At 46.1% G+C, this 23,870-nt stretch overlaps 2 protein-coding genes across 12 annotated transcripts in view; both read right to left on the reverse strand.

Moving 5' to 3' along the window:
- The window catches only part of RAD18 (RAD18, E3 ubiquitin protein ligase), a 111,888-nt gene extending 102,706 nt beyond the window's left edge, over positions 1-9,182 (reverse strand). For 3 of the 6 annotated variants that reach the window (XM_027522911.1, XM_027522908.1, XM_027522907.1), the window contains exons 1-2: positions 9,033-9,180; positions 5,724-5,805 (exon numbers count right to left, since the gene is read on the reverse strand). In XM_027522911.1, the coding sequence (XP_027378712.1) occupies positions 5,724-5,805; positions 9,033-9,083 (133 nt within the window). In that variant the 5' untranslated portion in view covers positions 9,084-9,180. Of the gene's footprint in view, positions 1-5,723; positions 5,806-9,032 lie in introns of all 6 variants that reach the window. The other 3 variants (XM_027522909.1, XM_027522910.1, XM_027522912.1) reach the window with 2 other exon arrangements.
- A 9,514-nt stretch (positions 9,183-18,696) lies between these two features.
- The window catches only part of SRGAP3 (SLIT-ROBO Rho GTPase activating protein 3), a 246,038-nt gene continuing 240,864 nt past the window's right edge, over positions 18,697-23,870 (reverse strand). For 5 of the 6 annotated variants that reach the window (XM_027523686.1, XM_027523690.1, XM_027523689.1 and 2 more), the window contains one exon: positions 18,697-23,694. In XM_027523686.1, coding sequence (XP_027379487.1) covers positions 23,281-23,694 — 414 coding nt within the window. In that variant the 3' untranslated portion in view covers positions 18,697-23,280. The remainder of the gene's footprint in view (positions 23,695-23,870) is intronic. The other variant, XM_027523691.1, reaches the window with a different exon arrangement.

The following is a 23,870-nucleotide window of genomic DNA, read 5'->3' on the forward strand; positions in this document are numbered from 1 at the left end:
ATGAGGCCACATCTTCCTCTTCTGCATAATCTGATATGTGTTTTCTTCTGAAATATGGAGACCAGACACTAGTCCAAAGTAGATGAAGCCCTTGGCTTACTTTCAACTTCCAAGTCTACTATCAAATATGTGAACTGCAGACCAGCATAATTTATTCTCCAGTGAGCAACCATATTTCAAAGTAGAGCAGCTGAAGGCCTTCGAACCATGTATTCCTAGGTGGCTTTATTTAAATCACCTGTGTAGTTTGTTTTTCCACCCACAAAGCTCAACTGTGAGTCATGAGTATAGGGTGGGGGAGGGAAGAGTAAAACGATGAAATAAAGGGTAGCTTCACAGAAACAAGCAAGCCCAGGGAAGGAGGTATTTCTCATCTCCAGCAGGATACAGCCGTCTGCTGGCTTTTATGTATCAGAAGAGCGTAGCATCCTGACAATAAAAATCAAGTTTCTAAAACTTAAACCAAACCCTTTGGCATGTGATCTTAAGGATTTTATGAGAAAATAAACCATCTCAAAAATAATTTTGAAGTGTCCAATTAAAAAAGAGAAAATCCATGGAGTTGCCAGTCCAGGTTCGATGCACGATGCTGGATGCTTAGGGCTGGTGCACTGGGACGACCCAGGGGGATGGTACGGGGAGGGAGGAGGGTTCAGGATGTGGAACACGTGTATACCTGTGGCAGATTCATGTTGATATATGGCAAAACCAATACAACATTGTAAAGTTTAAAATAAATAATAATAAATAAATAATAAAGTAACAGGAACAGATCTAAAAAATAAATAAATAAAGTCAAAAAAAAAAGAGAAAATCCAGTTCCAAGTTTGAAAGGAATAGGAGATCCTTTCAAAGCTGAGGAAAGCTGGCTGGCCTCTGCCTCCAATTCCAGTGTTAAGTTGACCAGTGAGCTGATAAGAGAATAACATTCTTTCAACTAACGACCAGGACTCCAGCATTTCTGTAAGTGTGCTGCTACTGCTAAGTCACTTCAGTCGTGTCCGACTCTGTGCGACCCCATAGACGGCAGCCCACCAGGCTCCACCGTCCCTGGGATTCTCCAGGCAAGAACACTGGAGTGGGTTACCATTTCCTTCTCCAATGCATGAAAGTGAAAAGTGAAAGTGAAGTCGCTCAGTCATGTCCAACCCTCAGCAACCCCATGGACTGCAGCCTACTAGGTTCCTCCATCCATGGGATTTTCCAGGCAAGAGTAGTGGAGTGGGGTGCCATTGCCTTCTCCGTCTATAAGTGTGGTTCTGCATAATTGCATGTCCTTTCCGTATATGTAACTATCTCTCTTCTCCCCCGTCTTATTTCACAATGCTGCCTCATAAGAATGAAAAAGAAGAATAACACTGATTATTTGTCTGAAAGAATATTACATTACCTCTTAACTGAGCAAACGTCAATAAATGGAACACTTCACATTTCATTTTTTTTTAGTAAAATTAAATTGCTTTTTATTCCAATATAAGCCTCAATTAATTTAGTGAGTCAAAATTCACAAAAGGAAAAGAAAAATGACTGCTGGTTCATCTCTAAAATAGTGGTAATTTAATAGTACCTAAACCCAATGATTTCATCTAGCAGTAAACATTTGAGCATCTCCCACTATCAAGTCAGAAAAACTGAGCAAGTGCAAAGCAAACTGGCACTTGAGCAGATCAATCTATTAGTGAGAACATTTCTCATTTAATGGTGTTTTATGGATTGGAGTAAACCCAGGCCCTCTCCCCGCAAAAGTATTCTTTAACAACATGAATTTGGATCAATTTAATTGCCCCACATTCTGCCACTGCACCTCACTCAAACCTTAATAGCAGCAGATATGCAAATGTAGTGTTTGTTACCCATACTGAAAAGGCTACACATAGGAAAACAGCATAAAAGAATTTAAAAAGACAAATCCTGACATGTTTAAGCACTAGCAAAGTGGCTAGGATTCTGAGTCACTAATTCCAGTCAATCCAGGATGACAGCAGAACATGACAGCTAAGTTTGGCTTCTACTAAGCTCTGGGGGCTTTTGTGTCATTAACACAATTATAGACCCAGAGCAACTTTTAGTCTTGAGGGAACCTGTGACAATGGGTGATTAGTAGAAAAGCTTACTGAATCATGACAGGTAGAGTATGAAAAATAACCACTCATAAAATAAATTATCATTATTGGAAGTACTCTCCACCGACTTCTTAGATAAAGAATGACATCAGTGATAACTGTATGTGACAAAGAAACAAGAAAAAAAGAGAATGGAAGTAAAGACCAGTTTTTCAGCTAAGTAGGGCTCACGCAATTCATTTAAAAAGTCATCTTTCTTCCCTAAAATGACATAATTAAAATCTACAGAGTAGACTTCCATGTCTGTCCAAGAGAAAGTAACCAATATTCAAAGTCACTCTCCTTCTACCAAACAACTAAAATACTGGGGGGAAATATGAAAAAAACTCTCTACTTTCAGACTTTGGACAACTATAGAAATGAGAGAAGTTCTACCACAGCCCAAGATACCTGCCCATAGGCAATTTCTTGACCATAGCACAGGAAGGAAAGCCAAAGGCCCATCAGTCTTGCTAGCTGAGAAAACAAAGATCAGAGTTCAGGGCAATCCACGCAGCTATAATTCACACAGCAGAGTACCAAAAAGAAAGAAGCTACATATATGTAAAGACCTCCAGAAACATGCCTACATATCTACTCAATTCTATGTCTGAACTTAAATCTGCACATATACAGGGATCCATGAGGCCAGATAAAGATCAACTTCCAGGGAAAGAACCATAACTGGAGCGGTAACAAAGGGCCAAGAGTTCATAAAATTTCTAGCAGCTGGTTTGCAGAAACCTCATTAAACACTTGAGCGTTGAGTAGATACCCCAGAGCATCATACCTTAGTGTGAGAGTAGATTAGCCAGAGCGAGTGGATGATGTCAGAAAGACGGCAGAACAGGAAGCCAGCCACTATTTTCCCCATGGTAACACAAATCAACAAGACAGAAACCAACTCCCTTTGTGAGAAATATGGATACCAGTTCAGATGCTCACATACCCCAAGACAAGCACAAAATCAGCCACATCAAAGCTGGTAGGAAATATGTGGCCCTCACTTGCCAGAGTTCCTATCCTTGGCTCAGCACCAAAAATGAGAGGGAGACTCACAACTCCCAGCTTTTCCCAGGGGAAGGAGAGAGAGAGAAGACTGAATCACAGATGAAATGTTCAGACTTCTCATGGGGCTGCCCCAGGAACTGGTTTCCACCATGCCTGAATCAAAGCACTGATAAGAAAAAGAACCAGGTCAGAGTCACTGAGAACAAAGGTTTGGATGAGGACTCAATCATTCACCATTACTCCTCCCCTGGGAGTAAAAAGGAAGAATTCCCAGCTCTCAGCTTCTCTTTAGGGAAGAACATGCATCCAACATTCCCACTTTACAGCAGGCTGCCTAAGAGACTTGTTTCTATCTCACCCAACCCATAGCACTGAACAGACTTACTCCAGAAGGTAGAATATGAAAGAGACTAAGGAGAAGAGAAAAGAGCAGGGCCGCTGCTCCAGAGGACCCACAGTACAGATGGAGGCTCATACAGCTCAGTGGCTTCTCCTTTGGAATCAAAGAGAAGAGAGAAAGATGCGACCAGTATCTCAGCTTCTCCAGAGACTGCCTGAGGGACTGCTTCTACTTTGCCTGACTCAGAGTGCTGATGGATGCCTGGGGGCCACCAGGAACAAAAGACAGCTGAGCAGTTTGCTGCAGTTCCAGAGGCTGTGCAGTACCACAGATATAAGAAGAAGCAAAAGATGATATACTGAAGACAACACCATTAAGATGTTCAGTTCAGTTCAGTCGCTCAGTCGTGTCCGACTCTGTGACCCCATAAATTGTATATTAATTATCCTCAAATGGATCTCTAGATTTAGTGCAATCAGGAAATGGCAACTCACTCCAGTACTCTTGCTTGGAAAGTCCCATGGACAGAGGAGCCTGGTAGGCTACAGTCCACAGGGTCACAAAAGGTCGGACACAACTGAGCAACTTTACTTCACAGTAAACATCCCAGCAGGCTTTTTTTGGAAAGAAACTGACAATCTGATTCTAAAATTTATATGAAAATGCATACAAAATGCAAAGATCCTAAAAGAACCAAAACAATGTTGATAAAGAAAAACAAAGTTGGAGTAGCAACAATACCTGACTTGAAGACTTACTAAAAAGGCTACAATAATTAAGACAGTGTAATTCTGGCACAAGGATATAGACATAAAGAACAATAGAACAGAGGAGAACCCAGAAACAGACCCACATGTAAATTTCTGGGGCCATATTGACTGACATGGAAAGAACTCTATCTAGTGACAGAAATGTTCAAGCTTAACCATAATTGTTATATGGTATAAACATTTGTTGAAACTCACTTGTACACTTTACTGCACACTTGAAATAGATGCCTTTCATTACATGTAAATTATATCTGAATCAAGAAGATTTTAATACAGATTTAGAAACAATCCCCAAAACTTATGTTGGTTCCTAATATGAATCCACCCTAGAAGGAAACTAAGACTTATTAAGGCCCTATAATGTGCCAAACCTTGGACTCGCTACATCTGACTCTCCCAACCATCTCCTAAGGCAGAAACTACTCTCTGGAGTTTCACATTTGAAGAAATGACGGGCATTTGCAAACTCACCCACCTAGTTTAAGTGAAGAGCTAGTCAAGCTTAGCTTATCTCTCATGCTCATGTTGCTACCAAATGTCTTCTTTATGGAAACTTTTCCACCAAAGCTACTGCTGCTGCTGCTGCTACTACTACCCATTAAAGCCATTTTTAAGCCTAAATTTTTTTTAACTTTCCAACACAAACCAACTCAAAGATAGAGAATAAGAAAGATCATAAGCCTGCTGCTGCTACTGCTAAGTCGCTTCAGTTGTGTCCGACTCTGTGTGACCCCATAGACGGCAGCCCACCAGGCTTCCCCGTCCCTGGGATTCTCCAGGCAAGAACACTGGAGTGGGTTGCCATTTCCTTCTCCAATGAATGAAAGTGAAAAGTGAAAGTGCAGTCGCTCAGTCATGTTGGACTCTAGCGACTCTATGGACTGCAGCCTACCAGGCTCCTCCGTTCATGGGATTTTCCAGGCAAGAGTACTGGAGTGGGGTGCCATTGCCTAGATAAGCCATAAACTGGACACCCAGATACTGAACAGGACAGGTGCACCCCTATGTACTAAATACATCAAACTGTAGTATAAAAGATGCATACATACTAGACTCACAAAGAGAAGTACAGACACATTTCAATACCTGAGTCTTTCCACCATCACAAAGCAAGTTAAGTGATAAAACTGTCTGTAAGACTCTTCAGTGGGAAAACTCATCCACCAGGGTTTTTAAACTTTAAAATTATACACCAAGGACTAGTTGGTTGAACCACCTATCTCTTACTCTGTCAAAAACAAAAATTATGAAATTTAAAATCTAAAAAGTGCTGGACAAATAACCATATATAGTGATCAAAATCTTCATTCCCATAAATGTTATAAAAGGCATAAAAGTATCCAAGACGGAGATAGTGGAAAGACCTTCCAAAAACTTCAAGACAGAGAGGTTAAAAGTGTACTTAAATAATAAATATGTGTACTTATCTTTGGTGTCAAATTAACACTACTTTATGTAAAAATCACATTTTTCTAACTCAGAGAAACAATACATACTTACAGTTATGTGAACACTGAGGAATCATCATTGCAATGTTGAAATATTCAAAGCAAATTCCACACCGCAGCAAATCATCTACTTTCTGAAATACAAAAATACATATATACCTATCAGAAAGCCACCAAGATTGGAACATCTGCCATTTGGAACATCTGCCACAGAATTCTTTCTCCATCCCCTAAAAAAACAAGTTAATAATACTTCTGTGTCATATATATAAATTTAAAAGTTAAGTCCACGTAAACTGCAAGGTAGAGAAAAACCTCCTCCATATGACTTATTCAGATTCCCACTCCATATTGCCAGCCCTTTACAAAAAAGAGGCCTACTCTATTCTTATTCCACTTGCCATGTGTTTCCAGCCTCTATCCCAAGCCTTCTCCTCTTCAGACCCCACTCCCCGGCCTACAGTCACTGCTGGGTGAAAGGTCCCAAAATCAGGGAATACCACAGACAAACATCAGAAAGTATCCAATTAAAACCCTTGCTTCACAAATGCGTCCACGTGCATCCAGAGCAGGCTACTGCACGGTGCACATGAGTCAATCAGGACTAAACTTCCAGTTTCCCTGCTGCCTGTCAGCCCAGTGCCTTCTGCGTGGTACCACACGGTGGAGTCTTACCTGCTCCACCACCAGGCAAGTCGTTGTTTCACATACTTTTTGAAACATGTGAGTGTCTGACCTAAATTTAAAAGTTGTTGTTAGTTGCTAATTCATGTCCAATTCTTTGTGACCCCATGAACTGTAGCCCGCTAGACTCCTCTGTCCATGGGATTTCCCAGACAAGAATACTGGAGTGGGTTGCCATTTCCTTCTCCAAGGGATCTTCCAGACCCAAGGATCGAACCCACTTCTCCTGCTTGGCAGGTGGATTCTTTACCACCTGGAAAGCCCAAATTTAAAAGTACAGACAAAAAGATTAATTTGAGAACAAATATACAATAATAATACATAACAACAGAACTATGTAGTTTAATAGTCTTAGGAGGTCTATAGCATCCGTATGCCAATTTTACAGATGAAGCCTATAGAGATTACAAATGGAGTCAAATCCAAGAAGTTGACTCCATGGTGATTCCAAATTTTAAATACATATACACATTGTGAGTATGTGTGTGTATAAGCAGACGTGAGAAGAACTGAAGGACGATAAGAGAAAACATTAAACAGTGGTTCTCTCTGGATAGTAGGATGCTACATAACTTTCATTTTCTCCTTTATCCTACCCTAAATTTTAATTTGTTCTACTATCTACAAACAAACATCTATAATCTGTCAAAAACAAATTCCTGGAACAATAAACTCAGAGAAATAAACATTCAAATGCCCAAATCTACAATTATTTTGGGTGGTAATCTAGATGCAAAAAGCTAGAGGACTGTGCTGAAAATCAGTTAAGAGCAGAGGCAGAACAAGAAGCCAAAGACCTGGCACCTGGTCTATTTGCTTCCTTCACTATTGCCATCCTCTCCTAGAGGAGTGGTTCTGCCAGATGTGCTGAGCAAGATCCGTGGAAGGTGACACCACATCCGATGAGCTATAACATTCCTGTACAAACGTCCAGTTCAGTGGATGCCCTAAGATTTCCTCAACTTAGAGAAAGTAGAAGCTGGAAGTACAGACTAGGTGAGAAGACTGAATCATTCGAGCAATGGTTCTTAAGTTTTCTGGATCACGGATCCCTTTGAAAAATAAATGAAAATTATGAATTCTCTTCTTTTAAAAAAATACATACAGAAAACAATATATCAATAATTCCAAACACCAAAGTTTTTCCATGGATCCTCAGTTAGGAATTATGGATTTGGGGTTTGATTTCTATTCATTATAAGAAAGAACTCCAAATAGAGCTACTTCAGGAAACAGCTAATTCTTTGTCCCTGGAATAACAACCCACTCCAGTATTCTTGCCTGGGAAATCCCATGGACAGAGGAGCCTGACTGGCTATAGCTCATGGGGTCACAAAAGAGTCACATACGAATTAGCGACTAAACAACAAAAAAACCTTCAATCAATAAGCAAATAATTTTTGAGCGTCCACGACGTGCCAGGCATTGTGTTAGGCACCGGGAATAAACCAAACAGGATCCCCACCCACATACATCAACTCATTTAACCAATTATATGAACTATTTCTGTCTCCAGTTTATAGTTGAAGAAATTCAGGCTCAGCGAAGTTAAGTAACTGAATCAAGGTCACACAGTTAAATAGGAGGCAGAGACTAGTTAAACACACAACCACTGGAACTCAATATATGCTTTTCTCCACTGTACACTGGTGCCAAGGCCACCACAAACGCAGAACCACAGCTTTCCAAAATCCTTCCACGATGTCAGCTTTTCACTATGGGGTGATCTCAAGTCACCAGGCACTTCAGATGACACTGATGACAGCAGATATTCACCTCTTTCAAGTCCTTTCACTTTATCCTCAAACTCATCTTATGAGTGAGTGGGGCAGATACCATAATTCCTAGTTAAAACGGAGCAACAGAAGGAGAACGTGATCCTGCTCAGTCACACACTGAAATAATCACAGAATAAGGAGAAAAACCAGGCAACTGATTCTTAGCTAGTACAGCACAGTGTATTCGCTCTCGATCAAACACTGTAGGAATCCAGGCCTCACCACTATTGTCCATGGAGCAAAAATCAATGTTATTTAATAGTAAAAGACTTCAATAAAATGAAAGGCTGGTCTAAGCGAGTCTAAGCGAGAATCCAGATGTGTTTGAGAGAGAAAGAGATGTATAAGAGTTAAGAGTTAGAACACAGTTAGGGAGGACTGAACGTAAATTAGCACTAGGCTTCTTGAGCGTAATTAAAAGAAATGAAAGGAAATGTAAAGGAGGCCACCTGCTTTGCTAGGTGATTAAATAAATGTTTTTTGAAGCAAGATCCACCCAAACTCTGTCGGGTGTCACTGTGGGAGATTCTCCACTAAAGTACTGGGAGAGTTTACATAATACTTGACACGCCGTGAGCCCTGAGAAAAGATTAGGTGTCACTGTCATTTCCACAGTTTGGAGTAACGTTTCTCTCAGGATCATTGTTGTTGTTGTGACTGAACCGCAGAGTATCTCGTTCAATACGACGGCCAATCTCGGCTCACCATCAGTGACCGAGGCCTGTTCCCGGCACTTGCCAGAGGAGGAAACAGGCCCAGCGTCACGCGAGGGCAAGCAGCGGGGCAGAGCCGAGTATCCCGGCCCAGCTGGCCGCTGGCGCCCGGTTTTTTCTCCTCCTCAAGGTGGGGCTGGCCTCTCGCGGTCGCCCAGACGGCCCCGACCTCCCCAAGGCACTCACCTTCATGACTGCCAGGGCCGGAGGCCACCGGGGCTCGGCCAGGGAGTCCATGGTCTCCTCTAAAGAAACTGACGGGGGTCCGCTACCCGCTGGTCTCCCGCTCTCCTCAGCCACTCGAAATTCCCCGCGCTACCGAGCTACGTCATCAGTCCGCGACGCGCCTGACGCGTTTGCAGAGCATGCTGGGAGTTGCAGTACGTGGGCGGAGAGCAGCCAAAGATCTTATTGCTCAAGCGCCAGGCTCCCACAACGGCTGTGTGCGCACCTGTGTGGTTAAAAAGCCCGCAGGCGGGTTTTGTAGTGCACCTTACTAAATGAATGTCTGTTGAATTTTAGAAAAAGACAGCCTAGAATCAAACCTCATCCAGGCCTTGCCAAACCTTTCCAAGTCTAGGCTCATGCCTCCTCCTCTCGGTCGCCCTCTCTGATTGCCGTAAAGATCTGTTCCTGCTCAGAGCCGGGGTTTTCACATCCATTTCTCCATCTCACTCCATCACAACATTGCGAGGTAAGTATTATCAGTATTAGTTTACGCAGGAGAAAGCTTCGGCTCAGAAAAAGTGAATAGAGTTTCTTTGAGTTACACAATGTCTTTGACCAGGCTACAAAAGAGCCTCTGGACTTAAAATAGGAGTTCTTTTCTCTCGTAGGATGGTTAACCTAATTTAACATCTTAACTTTGGAGCATAGCCTTCCAAATATTTCCTGTGCAGAAACGGAGATACAGGATTTTTCCCACAAATATTATTAAATGCACACCTCTGTCAACTTGAATTTTTCTGTTTACTTACAGACATCCTGAGACTTCTCCATGTTAATACATGTAGATATACCTCATTCCTTTTACTAGCTATGTAGTCCGTAATGCAGATGTAGACAATTTATTTACCTATGCCCATCTGACAACCATTTAGGTTGTTGCCAGTTTTTCATTTTTACAAACAGTTGGAATGAACACATTATCTATATAAATCTTAGCATACCTGAACCAGAATATCTGTGGATAATTTCCTGTAAATGGAACTACTGAGTCAATTTGTGTGCTCTTTTGACACCACAATAGCGAGCACCGTATGACTTTCCAAAAAGGCTGAACCAATACATTTATACTCTCACCAAGTGAGTATGAGTGCTTGTTATCCAAACATGAAGCACCGACCAGCACATCACCCAGACTGTCTGCTCAACTCAGCACTCATAGATAGGCTGCCTGATGTGTGCCTCTCACATGAGGTCTCATGGGCAGCAAGTCAGCATAGTTATATTATATTGCTCAGGAAGACCCCTGTGGCTTTCCACTGCCTGACCACATGTGGTCCATGCATCCATTCCTGCAATCATTTTTTGAAGTGTTTACCATTGGCCAGTCACAGCTTCCCTCTGAAGTAGGCAGAAGTGAGGCTGCCATTGGCATTTTAAAGACAAAGACACTGAGGCTCAGACAGGTTAAGGCTTCACTACTCTGGACCCTCTTCATAAGAAACTCTGACCAGAGTTTGTACTTAATTGAGCCAGAGATGTACTTGATTTTTCCCAGTCTATGCCCAAAGACTCACTGGGCAGTAATGATATTAACAGCATTTGGACAGAGGACTTTAATATCCTTTATAATAATAGCTGACACTTATGGGGCCCTTGTATACAAAGCACTGTCCTAGATGTTTTTACACATATTGACTTATTTCAGACTCACTCCAATCAAATGAGGAAAGGGAAATATACAGATTAACTGACTTAGGGAATTCTGCTAGTAAGTGGTGGAGAAGGCAATGGCACCCCACTCCAGTACTCTTGCCTGGCAAACCCCATGGACAAAGGAGCCTGGTGGGCTGCAGTCCATGGTGTCGCTAAGAGTCGGACACAACTGAGCGACTTCGCTTTCACTTTTCACTTTCATGCACTGGATAAAGAAATGGCAACCCACTCCAGTGTTCTTGCCTGGAGAATCCAGGGATGGAGGAGCCTGATGGGCTGCCGTCTATGGAGTCGCACAGAGTCGGACACGACTGAAGCAACTTAGCAGCAGCACTTGGAAGTGGAAGAGGAAGGACTTAACTTGGCCAGTCTAGCTTAAGAGTCTATATTAACCAGTACAGAATATTCTCATAAGGCCCTCATCATGAGAATTATTCCCCTTTTATAGATATAGGAACTGAGCCTCAGAGAGACAAAAGGACTCATTCAAGATCACACAGCTCATCAGCGGCAAAGTCCAGCCTTGAATCTAGATCTTTTAGTACTAAAGCAGAAGGGATCACCCATTGACACTTTATGGAGGAATAACTGAGCAGACAAGGCCTCAGGGCAGAGATCTAAGAAACCCAGGATGCTGGACCTAGTGGGGCTCCAAAAGGAAGGTGGAGAGTGGCAGGTTAGGGGGTGCAGTGGGTTTGTGTCAGCCAATCAGAAAAGGGAATGTAAATGAACTCGAGGATGCACTGGATACATTGGATCCAGGCTTCTTTGGATGCACTGCCTAGTTCTAGATGCAGGGAGAGAGGGTAGGCTTGGGAAGATAAAGAAAATGAGACCAAGAGCAGATCCCAAGTCTGAGTGCACCAGTAATTGTTCCTTTATGGGACTAGTTGGTGGAGAAGGCAATGGCACCCCACTCCAGTACTCTTGTCTGGAAAATCCCATGGACAGAGGAGCCTGGTAGGCTGCAGTCCATGGGGTCTCGAAGAGTCAGACACAACTGAGCGACTTCACTTTAACTTTTCACTTTCATGCATTGGAGAAGGAAATGGCAACCCACTCCAGTGTTCTTGCCTGGAGAATCCCAGGGACGAGGGAGCCTGGTGGGCTGCCGTCTATGGGGTCACACAGAGTCGGACACAACTGAAGCGACTTAGCAGCAGCAGCAGCAGGGACTAGTTGGTTACACAGTTTAAGGTAGCAAAGTGCTGAGCAGGTGAGAAAAGGATAGAGAGGAGATGAGAAAAGAGAAAGGAATGGGGAAGGAAGGGGAGAGAGAAGACAGAGAAAGAAATGCACGTTTCCCATTCAACTGGGCTTCCCTGGTGGCTCAGATGGTAAAGAAAGTGCCTGCCATCCCGGAGGCCCAGCTTCAATCCCTGGGTGGGGAAGATCCCCTGGAGAAGGGAATGGCTACCCACTCCAGTATTCTTGCCTGGAGAATCCCCTGGACAGAGGAGCCTGGCGGGCTACAGTCCATGGGGTCGAAAAGAGTCAGACTCTTCATTCAACTATCAAGACAGATTTAAAAGCAGGCATCACTTGTTGAACCCTGGGGTCCAAATCCACCGCACGGCTCTGAAGAGCCTCCAGGGCGGCACACAATGCCATTCATCTCTGAGTTCCTGCCACCAGCTGCTTGGTGAGACTGAATGACTGAGTGAATCACCGGAATAAGCCCACATTCCCATAAATCTCCTCCCTGGCTGAACAGTTCCCTTCCCACCCTCTTCAACAGCACCAGCTCAAGCCCACCTCTGAGCCCAGGGAAGGAAAGTCCACATGAGGGCACAAGCAGGTTCTGAAAGCCACTTTGAGCTCAGAAAAAAAAAGCATCTGTCTTCCCTCCCCCCATAATATTTATCCACCCGTAGGAGTCAATCTCCTATAACAAACTGCTGGTTCCACAGACATTCTCCTTCTGTTAGATCAATAAAGAGATTGTACTTCCTTATTCAGAAGTAAAAACAAAATGTTCTGTACAAAAAACTCAAGTCAGTGCTCAGTAGACTCTCCTATTGTGAGGATCCAGGACAGGGCTGCCAGATTAAGTAGAGAAAGTGAAAGTGGCTCTGTCGTGTCGGACTCTTTGCGACCCTGTGGACTATACAGTCCATGGAATTCTCTAGGCCAGAATACTGGAGTGGGTAGCCTTTCCCTTTTCCAGGAGATCTTCCCAACCCAGGGATCAAACCCAGGTCTCCCACATTGCAGGTGGATTCTTTACCAGCCAAGCCACAGGGAAGCCCAAGAATACTGGGGTGGGTAACCTATCCCTTCTGCAGCAGATCTTCCTGACCCAGGAATTGAACCGAGGTCTCCTGCATTGCAGGCATGTTCTTTACCAACTGAGCTATCAGGTCAGGGGAGCCCTTTTAAATATAAGTAGATCCTAAACATGGCATGTGACATACTTAGACTAAAAAATTATTCACTGTGTACCTGAAATTCAAATTTAACTGAGCATCTTATAGTTTTATTTCCCAAATCTGAGAACCTTAATCAGGGGAATATCTTCCAGCTAAATACAGGGCCTGGTCTGGTTATATCTTGAGAGGTCTTGGCCCTCCCTGCACCTTCCTTTTTGGGGTCTCTCTTCATCACACTCCTCTCTGTCCCCCATTCTTCCTCCACGATCCTTGCCATGCCTCGAATGAGGATGTGTGGATCACCTGGCCCGGGGACTCTGGGACACAGTCCCACAGCAGAGCTAGGGACCACTGGAAGGAGGCAGGGTGGGAATCACTCAGGACAGAATTCTCTGTTGACTAAAGGAATAAGATTCAGAGTCACGCAGACCTCAGTTTTCATCCACGCTCTGCCACTGACCAGGTGATCTTGGATGAGTCACTTACCTTTCAGAGCTTCAGTTCCCTCTTTTGTAAGATAAGAATACAATGCCTGTGTCCAAGGGCTTTTAGAATAATTTTGTTTTTTAAATGTTGGGAGGCACCTTCTAAGGTGTCTGACACATAGTGAGTGGCTGGTTATGGCAGTACAAGTAATAGTAATAAATATGATTATTATTATCATTAATACCCATTGTTAACCAGAGAGCAGAGCGTTAACAATACTGGCTCTGAAGTCAGACTGCCTGAGTTCATGTCTCAGCCCCACCATTGACTAGTGCCCAGGTTGGGGGTCCCTAAATACTGTCCCCATGAAGAGGAATCAGGGCTTCTTGGAAACGTGGCTCATTTTAGACCTGGGGCAGAGTAAGTGCAAGAGGAGCCCGGGGAAATCTTATTGTGCCCAAATGAGGAAGTTACCCAAAATGAATGGAGCCAGCTTAAAGCTGCCCCTGCTGACGTAAGCCACAGAAAGAATATTGACTGTAACTCACTGGAATGCATTGAGTAAAATCCAGGAATTTATAATGAGTCTCAGCAGAAACAAAGAAAGTCCTCATTTTCTACCAATGGAGGTAGGGATTGTACTGGTTTCTTACTCTTAAAGTTGATAAATAAGGAGAAAGAATTAAGCATTTATTCTTCTCTTCCAGAATGAACTGTATTTTAAGCAAATACTAGCCTTTGTTGATGAGAATTCTAGTTGATCAATACAGAAGAAATAAAATTATAAAATCGTTGTAAGACCATTGGGGTTCTTGGTGGGTGGGATACTTAGGTTCCAAATGATCAGGCCACGGTGACGGGCTGAGAGTGAACCCACCTGAACCTACCAACCCACCTCAACAATCCTGAAATGGGGAACCAAAGAGCACAGAGCCCTTGATGTGACATGATGTGGAGAACACACCTTCCAGGAAGCGTTGCTACATGGAAAGGGTGAAACTGAACCTAATCAAAAATTGAAACCTAGCTCTCAAGTTACAAGACTGAATTAGATGAACGATTTAGGGAACACCCAACTGCTCCCTACTGCGTCTCTCTTCCCCTGAGTTTCCTTCACTAGACACATATGACACTTCACTTTGTACACTTCTGGTCACCAAATGTGTGGTTTTTCCTCACAATAAGCAATCCTCTACAACCCCTGTGGAGTGTCCTACAAGTAGACAGAGTTCCGGCACTGTCTACCCAGAGATGATGTCAGATCCTGCGGATTCAGTTCTCCCAAGACTCCCTCCCTTCAGATGCCAATCAGAAGCTCAAGTGATCATCACCAGGGCTCTGACCAATAGCCTTAAATCAGAGACCATGGATCCCACCTGCTATTTTACAAATGGCCACATGATGGCAGTAGGGTATTGGGCTGGATGTGGGCCCCAGCTTTGAGAAGGAGATGCAGAGGAGAAATCACCCCATGCATTCCACATGTATTTATGATCCTTGCATTTAATCGAGCGTCCACTAAGGGGCCTGTGCTGGGCCTCTAAGCGTCAAGCGTCACATTCAGCCCTGATCCTGCCATCCTGCAGCCCTTGTCTAAGTCGTGTCTGTGTATCTGGGGGCCACCAGGAGTCTCGAAGGGTTGGTACGGACATGGGTGTCTATGTGTTTGACATTGCTGAAGTGGATACCTAGGCTGGGCATATTGGAAACAAGATCGTTTATATGGGGGCCTGGATGGGGGTCCAGGCGGTAGCCAGCCACCTCTGTTGTGAGTTGGCGTCTTCCTCGGGTACTCAAGTTTACCATTTATTGACTGTGTGCTCTGCAGAAAGTAACTACTTCTCTGAACCTGATGGGGCTCAATAATAGTTAATACCCTATAGTTTCTCTGTGGGAGGAGAATGAGATCGTCCATGTGAGTTGCTTAGAATGGTGCGTGGCACACAGTAAGTGCTCAGTACAGATGATTTATAAACATGTATGTTCTCATTTGGGGCTGTGCACTAGAAGCAGTCAGTCAGCTTACACAAAGGCCCAAGGCCCATTGTGGAAAAGGACAAATTTGGCTTTGGGCCTGGGGCACTGGAATTAGGACTCTCCAGAAGGAAAGATCATCTTTATAGCAGCTACATGTATTGAGAGTTTTCTCTGTGCCAGGCACTGTCCCAAGCACATCTTATGTACTAACTTACCTACTTCTCACAACAAGCCTCCGCAGTGGGTACTGGTACTGTCCCTGCTTTAGAGGTGATGAAACTGAGGGGCAGGACTGTAGAGAACTTTCCTGAGGCTTCTTGGCTGGTAAGGAGGGGAGGGCCAGGCGATCTGGCCTTAGAGTCCTCATTCACGTGCATGGGAATGTCTGTACTCTTCTTAGGCTGTGGGTGCTGTGGGAAGGCAAAGCGTTTACCTAGAGATGGGGGGTCAGTGGAGCAGAGCAGATATGGAATCCTGGACTTAAAGCCCCTGCATGTCACCCTCCTCATGTGTCAAATAGAGATGCTAACAGAAATGACCCCTGTGGGTGGTCTTAAGTGTTCAGGGAGGTAGAGTATGTGAAGTATTCTGCACTGTGTCCTGGGAAGAACATCCAGCATATGATCGATGAGTATTAGCTTTATTAAGTTAACCTGGAGGAGTCCAGGCATAAACGCAAAGTTGGAATGTATCTACGTGAGCATTATCAGTTAGCTATTGCTGCGTAACTAATCACCCTACAACTTGGTGACCATTTTTTATTTACCACGGTTTAGAGTATGAGGACAACCCCCAGGATCTCCTGATAGAAAGTGTGGGTGGGGTTGACACGCCCTGGACATTGGGGCTTGCTTACCTCTAGCTGCTTCAGGGATGACCTGCAGGGTAATTCTGACTAAGGCGAATTAAACGTAAGGCTTTCCTTGTGTTGAAGACAAGGAGGTGCAGGCAGGGGGAGCTTCTGTAGCCATCAGGCAATCAAGAGATATCAGAGAGTCCCTGGACTCTGTTTAAGCTAACAAGCTGCTGCTGCTACTGCTGCTAAGTCGCTTCAGTCGTGTCCGACTCTGTGCGACCCCATAGATGGCAGCCCACCAGGCTCCCCCATCCCTGGGATTCTCCAGGAAAGAACACTGGGGTGGGTTGCCATTTCCTTGTCCAGTGCATGAAAGTGAAAAGTAAAAGTGAAGTCACTCAGTCGTGTCCAACTCTAGCGACCCCATGGACTTCAGCCTAGCAGGCTCCTCCGTCCATGGGATTTTCTAGGCAAAAGTACTGGAGTGGGGTGCCATTGCCTTCTCCGAGCTAACAGGCAGAGCTCAGCAAAGCCCACCTGAGAGGAAGGGACTATGGCTAGGAGACAGCACCATGCTCCGAACATCTGTGCCTGGACCTTGTCCTAGCCTGGAGTTCCCAGCAGTATGGGCCAATAAATTCTCTTTCCTTAAGGCTGTTTGGGTTGGATAGTCTGTCATTCACAGAATCCTAAACAGATATGCCCTGAAGTAAGCAGTCCAGTAAAGGGCTGCTTTGTGGCTGGCAAAGCCATCAGGCAGCTAAAACATGCCTTTTCTTTGTGCCTCTGTGGGTCAGAGATGCCGTCATTTTGAACACTGTCATGAGGAGCCAAAGTTAATTTCAGGATTCTGGAGTGATCGTCTTGTGCAATTAGACCGTGAGCAACCTTAGGGTAGGAACTGGGTCTCATTCATCTGTTTCCCCAGCAGCCAGCTTGGGGCAAGGCTCACACAAAGGTGCTTCCCACATCCTTGTTGAATGAACGAGAGGATTCTGCTGTGGGGTTCTCAAGTGAGCATGGTTGCTCTGAGCCAGTAAATAGATTACAGAATGCACCCCAAATCCAGCCCCTCAGCAGGTTTCAACCTGTCAGAGCCTGGAATTAGCTAGAGGCCGCCACGGAGCATTGAGTAGCTATGGGGTTACTGATGGACTCCCTGAGGCTAGCAGAAGATCTTGTTCTCTTCAAAGTCAAGATCAGTCAGAGGGCTCATGGGAAAGGCAAGGCCCTGAGGTCTTCCTGGACTTCTGCCCACAGAGAGCTACCTTAATCATGGGAGCCTGCTGCTAACCCTGCTGTGATGAACTTGCTCCAGGGAAGGCAGGACAATGAACGTATAAGACTGCAGGGTTAGATGGACTAGGCTTAGATGAGGGCTCCTTCACTTCCTAGCCTGACCTTGGACAAGTTGTTTAGTCTCTCAGAGCCTCCATTTCTCTTCTGCAGAATGGGGTTTAAGAAGGATTTGTTGTTTAGTCGCTAAATTGTGTCCAACTCTTTGCAACCCTATGGACTGTAGCCCTCCAGGTTTGTCTGTCCATAGGATTTCCCAAGCAAGAATACTAGAGTGGGTTGCCGTTTCCTTCTCCACAGTATCTTTCTGAACCAGGGATCGAACCCTTGTCTCCTGCATCTCCTGCATTATAGGCAGATTCTTTACTGCTGAGCCACCAGGGAAGCCAGTTACTTACCTTCAAGAGCGGTTTTGAGAATTTGATGAGAAAATGCACATAAAGGCTTAACCTAGTGCCTGGGGAAGAAATAGCTTCCCAGGTGACCCTAGTGGTAAAAAAAACAAGCCTGCCAGTACAGGAGACTAAGAGACACAGTTTTGATCCCTGGGTCAGGAAGATCCCCTGGAGGAGGCCATGGCAACCAACTCCAGTATTCTTGCCTAGAGAAACCAATGGACAGAGGAGCCTGGGGGTCTACAGTCCATAGGGTTACAAAGAGTCAGACACGACTGAAGCAACTTAGCACACGTGCACGGGGCAGATGTAAGTGATCAACGGACACTTCACACACACATAAAAAAGTCCAGGGCTGTATCACGTGTGTAGACACATATGCTGTCACACTGGAAGTAGTATCCTGTGGCCTCTGGTGATTTGTCATAAACTCTGGAAGGCTTCTCTGCAGATGGCAGCTCCCTCTCCTACTTGCCTCTGCTCTCACAGTTCCCAGCAGGCACCCCTCACTTACCTCTTCCAGTTAGCTCCGCAGAGGACGCAGCCTTCCTTGGACCTTGGCCTTCACCCTGTTGGGTCTGAGCTAAGGAATACTTCAGGGATGCTTCCTGGTTGGAAGCACATGGACCAAGAACTGGAGGGTAGGAACACCTGCCCCCTCCCCATCCCCGACAGGCCACCTCACCCTTCCAAAAAGCCACCGGAGCACATTTGGGAAAAGTTAAGCTGTTTTATTTCACAGGGTAGCTCCACATCAAACCAGCAGGCACCATGAGAATACGCAACAGAGGATCCAGTCAGACACTCTACGGCACGGGCGCTGGGTTGTAAGGGAGAGAAACGATGTCCGGGAGAGGGAAACACTTATCACCACATGGGGAGAGGCAACCAGCAATTTCCTAGGGTGGTTTCAGTTTGATTTTCCTGACAGTTTGGGGAGGAAGGAAACCAAAGGAAACTAAATAGACCAGCCACTCTGAAGCAATCAGAACTGAACCTATTGCCAAACCGTGTAAACAGTCACACTGCCGGGGACTAGAGCCTGAGCAGAAACCCTGGCCAGAAGCTACTTCCTTCCAAGGAAAGTAAAGTGCACCCTGGCCGTTCTGGTTCAAGGTCGTCGTTTGCCTCGGGCAGTTCACACGGAGAGGAGGCATCAGCAAGGAGCAGTCCCAAAGGATGAGACGGCAGGACCAGGACGCTGGCAGATCAACTTGATCAACTTCGGGGAGGCAAGGAGGACCCCGACCTGGCAGCAAAGTCCCTCGCCCGCCCCCAGCTCCCCCAGCAGCTTTGGATATGTGGGGAATTCTCTACGCAGCTGCTCAGAGGAGCGGGGACCCCAGAGAACCAGGGAAGTTGACATGAGACATCAGCACTAGCTCTGCACAGCAGAAAATCATCTCAGCAACACCTCGGCTCACCCCTTCCTAGCTTTTCCTCCCGACCCCTCCTCCCTGAACCCAGCAGCTTTCCCTCCCCACATAGTCGTGAGCCAGCCATATCTTCTTTCTGGGTTTCTCGGGAGGGTGAGGCATTTGCTCTAGTGTGAAAAGTCAGGGACAGAGAGACTAAGAGGAAGAACCATTACGTTAGTCTTCGTGGTTTTCCAACAGCCAAGTCCATGCACTGAGCGCCAGGTAACGACCAGGACCCAGGAAGTCCTCTGCATCCATGCCTCCTGAATGAGAAAGAAAGAACCCCCCCGACAAGGCACTCTGAGGGCCTCCAAAAGGGAAGCAAGCCCCGCGCCAGGCCCTTCCCCGCACTGGCCCCACATGGGTACCACCAACCAGTTGGGGAGTGTTTATAAGGCAGATCACTGAGCTGCTGGTTCCGGCCGGCAGCCGAGGGATGGCTCCACTTCCCTGCGTCTCTTCCCACTCAGATTTCTTCATGGGATAGGAACCTGGTGGGAATCCATTGCTCTCCTGCCCCTGAGGGCCCAGTGACCTCAGAGAAAAGACCCCCCACCCCCACCCCAAGTCTAATTCCCAAGCTGACAATTCCCTCCAGTTGTGCGCTCTGTCCGGGGTTCAAAAGGCGCTTCAAGGTGAGAAATCGTTAGCACTGAAAACAAGGAAAGGCAAGAATTTTTCACAGAATCCCACAGTTCAGAGCAGCTCTTTAAGAGGAAAGGGGACTAAAGGGAGAGAGGGGGTGTGGGGTAGGAAGCACGGCTCGTTCTCAATTTTATCCAAGAAAGGTCCTTAGCGGCCAGAGGCTGGGCCCCAGGCCCAGGAAACTAGACCAGGAATGAATTTGTTCTTTGGTCAGTTTTAAATGAACATCTTGCTGGTTCATTCCTAAAAGAGACTGAACACCGGTAACACAGAAAGACAAAAGGCTTGACCTCAGGGTAAATTGAAGGTTAAGAAATCATTCTGTGAAGAGCAAAACAAAAACAAAAAACAAAAAAAATTGCCCGTTATCAATGAACTGATCAGTACAGCTTCCAGTAATGGTGATGGACAGGTAGGTAAACACCACTTCCCCTTGTACAATTGGTTATACTGAGGACTACTAACTAGGTTACTACATTCCCCCCACACTCACTGTACAGTTAGGTTTCTGGTATTTGTTTTTTTTACATTGATCTATCTACTAGGTGCAAAGATTTGGTGAGTGGCATTGGCTATAATTTCATTGTAGCCTTTTAAAAAATTACAGTTTCACATTTTAACAGTTACTTTCCAGCATTTAAGCAAATACAGCAATATATAGTGGACTAACACAGGCAGGAGTCAGAAGAGAATGCCAATGCTCATGACCGTGGGCGGGCCTGGGTGCGTGTGGAGGGGGCCTGAGACATGCAGAGAGCCAGATGGGGGGGGGGGGGGCAATATTTTTCCATTTGGTTCTGCGTCAAGGCTCAGATTTGGAGCTGGATGAGTGGGGTGTGAGTTTGCCTAAATGTGAGCTCATCGGCCATTTCCCAATGGAAAAACAGGTGCTTAAAGAAAACAGCCCTGTCCTTCAGGTAGGTAATTCGGTGAAAGGCAGGCCTAAATTCAGTAAGTCAGTCAATTCAGAGGAAAACCCACATGACCTGACTGGTGTTATGTATATCAGGCAACAGATCTGTCAACTCAAATTTTCATGTTTCATCTGGTAGTCATGGCAGAGAATGTGATACTTTGCACAGGAAGCCACTGTATTTAAGGTCTGGGAGTCTCTCTGGGGTAGAAATGAGAAGTCTCTTGTCCTGGCTGGACATCACAGAATCCTTGCAAATAAATGGCTTTAGGAGCCAGACCCAGCCGCACCCTCAGCCATCTATTAAATCTTGGGCAAGTCGTAGCCATCCTAAGGCCTTGTTTCCTTCCCTAAACTGTAATGCAGTGGGGGGAGGGGGGATTGCTTTATATGCTAAGTAGTAGAGGGCTCCTCGCTCGGTCTGAGGCTCTTTCATTTCCAACTCTAGGCAAAACAAAGAAGGTCGAATTTGTCACTAGCCTCTCCCTGGCATTCTTTTTTTGAGTCCTTATTCCTCCCTACTCTCAAGGCCAGTTCTTCAGGCAAGGCAGTGTGGCTCACCATCCCTACACACCCAGGTAAATGTGGCTTCATATGACTCCCTCTCTGGGGACCAGAGGAGAGGGCAAAACTTAATCCAATGGGCTGACATGGTAATGATGGAATGTCAAGAGGTGACTTATCTGCAGGATTGTGCTTCATGACTCTTATGAAGCTGGTAGGAAAATTCCACTGCCTACTTCTCAAATGCCATTAGGAGGTTTCAAAAGGAAGGTGCTAGGTGGTTTTCACCTTACTGATGACCATGAAAAGAGCAGTCGTGTTGGTACAGTGCTTCCTAGGTTGCACGGTTTGCTTGCTCACATTTTATGGAGCAGGAAACTGAGGCTCAATGAGGTGACACGCCCCCCCCACCCACCCAATTCTTTCCCCATATTTTCAATTTTGTTAAATGCGCTGGAGGAGGTGGGTGAAAGGGAAGGGAAGGGGGAGGAGGCAGCTATTTCACTGCATAAACTCCACCGAAGCATTCTCTTGGATGGCAGGTGACAAGGACTCCCTCCCCAGGCCTGGTCTGAGCTGCGTACTTACAGCCCTGTGTGCTTCATGCAAAAGGCCAACAGCCAGAGCGCATCACGGCCTGATTTCAAATTAAAAAACGATGGGACTCAAACTCTCCTTGCCTGTTTAGTTCCAGAATCTGACACAGTATAATTAGTAGAAAGAGGAAAAGAAAAAATTAAATATTTTGAAAATGGTATAAGTTAAACCTCTATAGTTACCACAGAATTGTTCCTACAGCGTTTCTAGGTTTTGAAGTGTTCCACACCACTGTGTTTGGTTTTTTTGTTTTTTTCCTTTTTCCCAACCACACATAATACTGTGCTACGATGGGGCTCAGGCTCTCACCATCCCCTCTTCTACTAACGAACACAGGCCGCTGAGGTCAGGGCTCTTCTTGCCAACGTCCTCCATGCTTTTGAGGGTGCAATTGGTCTTGGCCTCCGGGTGGAAAGGCAGGGTCTCTGGGGCGTGGATGGGGAGGGGGCTCTGTGAAGTGGTCCCCACCAGTGGGAGCAGCCTGCCCAGGGTGCCGCCTGCCCCACACTTCCTTTAGGGGCAGACTGTTCTGGAAGGCCACGACTTCTGGAGACAGTGGGAGACTGGTTTTGTTTTTCTGCAGGTTAGTGGTATATTGCTTCATTCGCAGTTACTGTGGGCCTTTAAATTCTCCCAGAAAAGTCCCTGCAAATCCCACCAAATAACTCAGCGGGAGATGTTTGGTGGCATGGGTCTGAGGTAAATCTAAGTTTCATAAAAAGAAAAAGGAGATCCTATATACATTTTGTATGTGTGTCCAGATCTAGTATATGTATATAGATGCATAAATATATATATATATACACACACCTACAGACACATACATTCATACATACGTGTACATATGCGCACGCATACATATACACGTATATATGCATGTAGAGAGAATGTCGAGAGGAGAATTTTCCAGTGACGATAAGTGGGCGAAGCCATTTAACACGGGCCGTGATCTCGGGAATCGCTCCAGCCGGGGTACCGCTCCTCACCGCTTGCTCGGGTGTCTGTGTGTACGCGGGAGGGAAGCGGGCGGGTCCATGTGACTGAAGGCGCGCTGCGGCTCGACCTGGGACTCAGCTCCGCACAGACCTGCTCCCAGGCTGACCTTCTGGTCCCTGCCCGACAAAGCCAGGAGCCCTGGGAGGACGCGGAAGTCACTGAGGCCACCCTTGGCCACGGCGGGCCGCAGCGGGCCAGGGCGGTGCCCGCCATCCCGCAGGTCACATGGTGCCCGACTTGTCAGCCGAGCTGTTGGGGAACATCTTCTCGGTGGGCGTCACGGCTGGGCTGCCTACTCCCGAGCTGCTGCTGCTGCTGGACCGATGCTGGACCACGGGTCGCACCGGCCGCATGGGGGGCGGGCGCAGCTGGGCGCCGGCCAAGCGGGCGGACAGGGCTGGCTTGAAGGTGGTCATCATCTCGGTGGAGCTGCTGCTGCTGCGGCGCATGGCGGCGTCGGGGTCGCGGATAACTATGGTGTGCAGGGGACTGGCCGGTTCCGAGCTGATGGGGCCTGGCGGGTTCTTCAGGGGCTCCAGGGTGTCCAGCACCACATCTGGCGCCTGCTTGACCGTGTTCTGCCTCTCCAGCTCTCGAAGCTCGTGCAGAGCCGTACTCATGGTCTTCTCAATGTCCTGGGGACAAAGAGAGCTCTGGTTGGCACAGAGCTGGAAGCCTGGGGACTAACCCTTCCAGGGCGCTGACCAACTTGCGGGTTCCTTAGGGAGGCTTCCCCACAAATCTCACTGGCTGGGCAGGAGAATCAGTCCCAGGGTGTCTTATAACCATAAGGGAAAATGAGCATTTTCCC

This window comes from Bos indicus x Bos taurus, chromosome 22 (assembly GCF_003369695.1).
Source record: "Bos indicus x Bos taurus breed Angus x Brahman F1 hybrid chromosome 22, Bos_hybrid_MaternalHap_v2.0, whole genome shotgun sequence".
NCBI classification, from domain to species: Eukaryota; Metazoa; Chordata; class Mammalia; order Artiodactyla; family Bovidae; genus Bos; species Bos indicus x Bos taurus.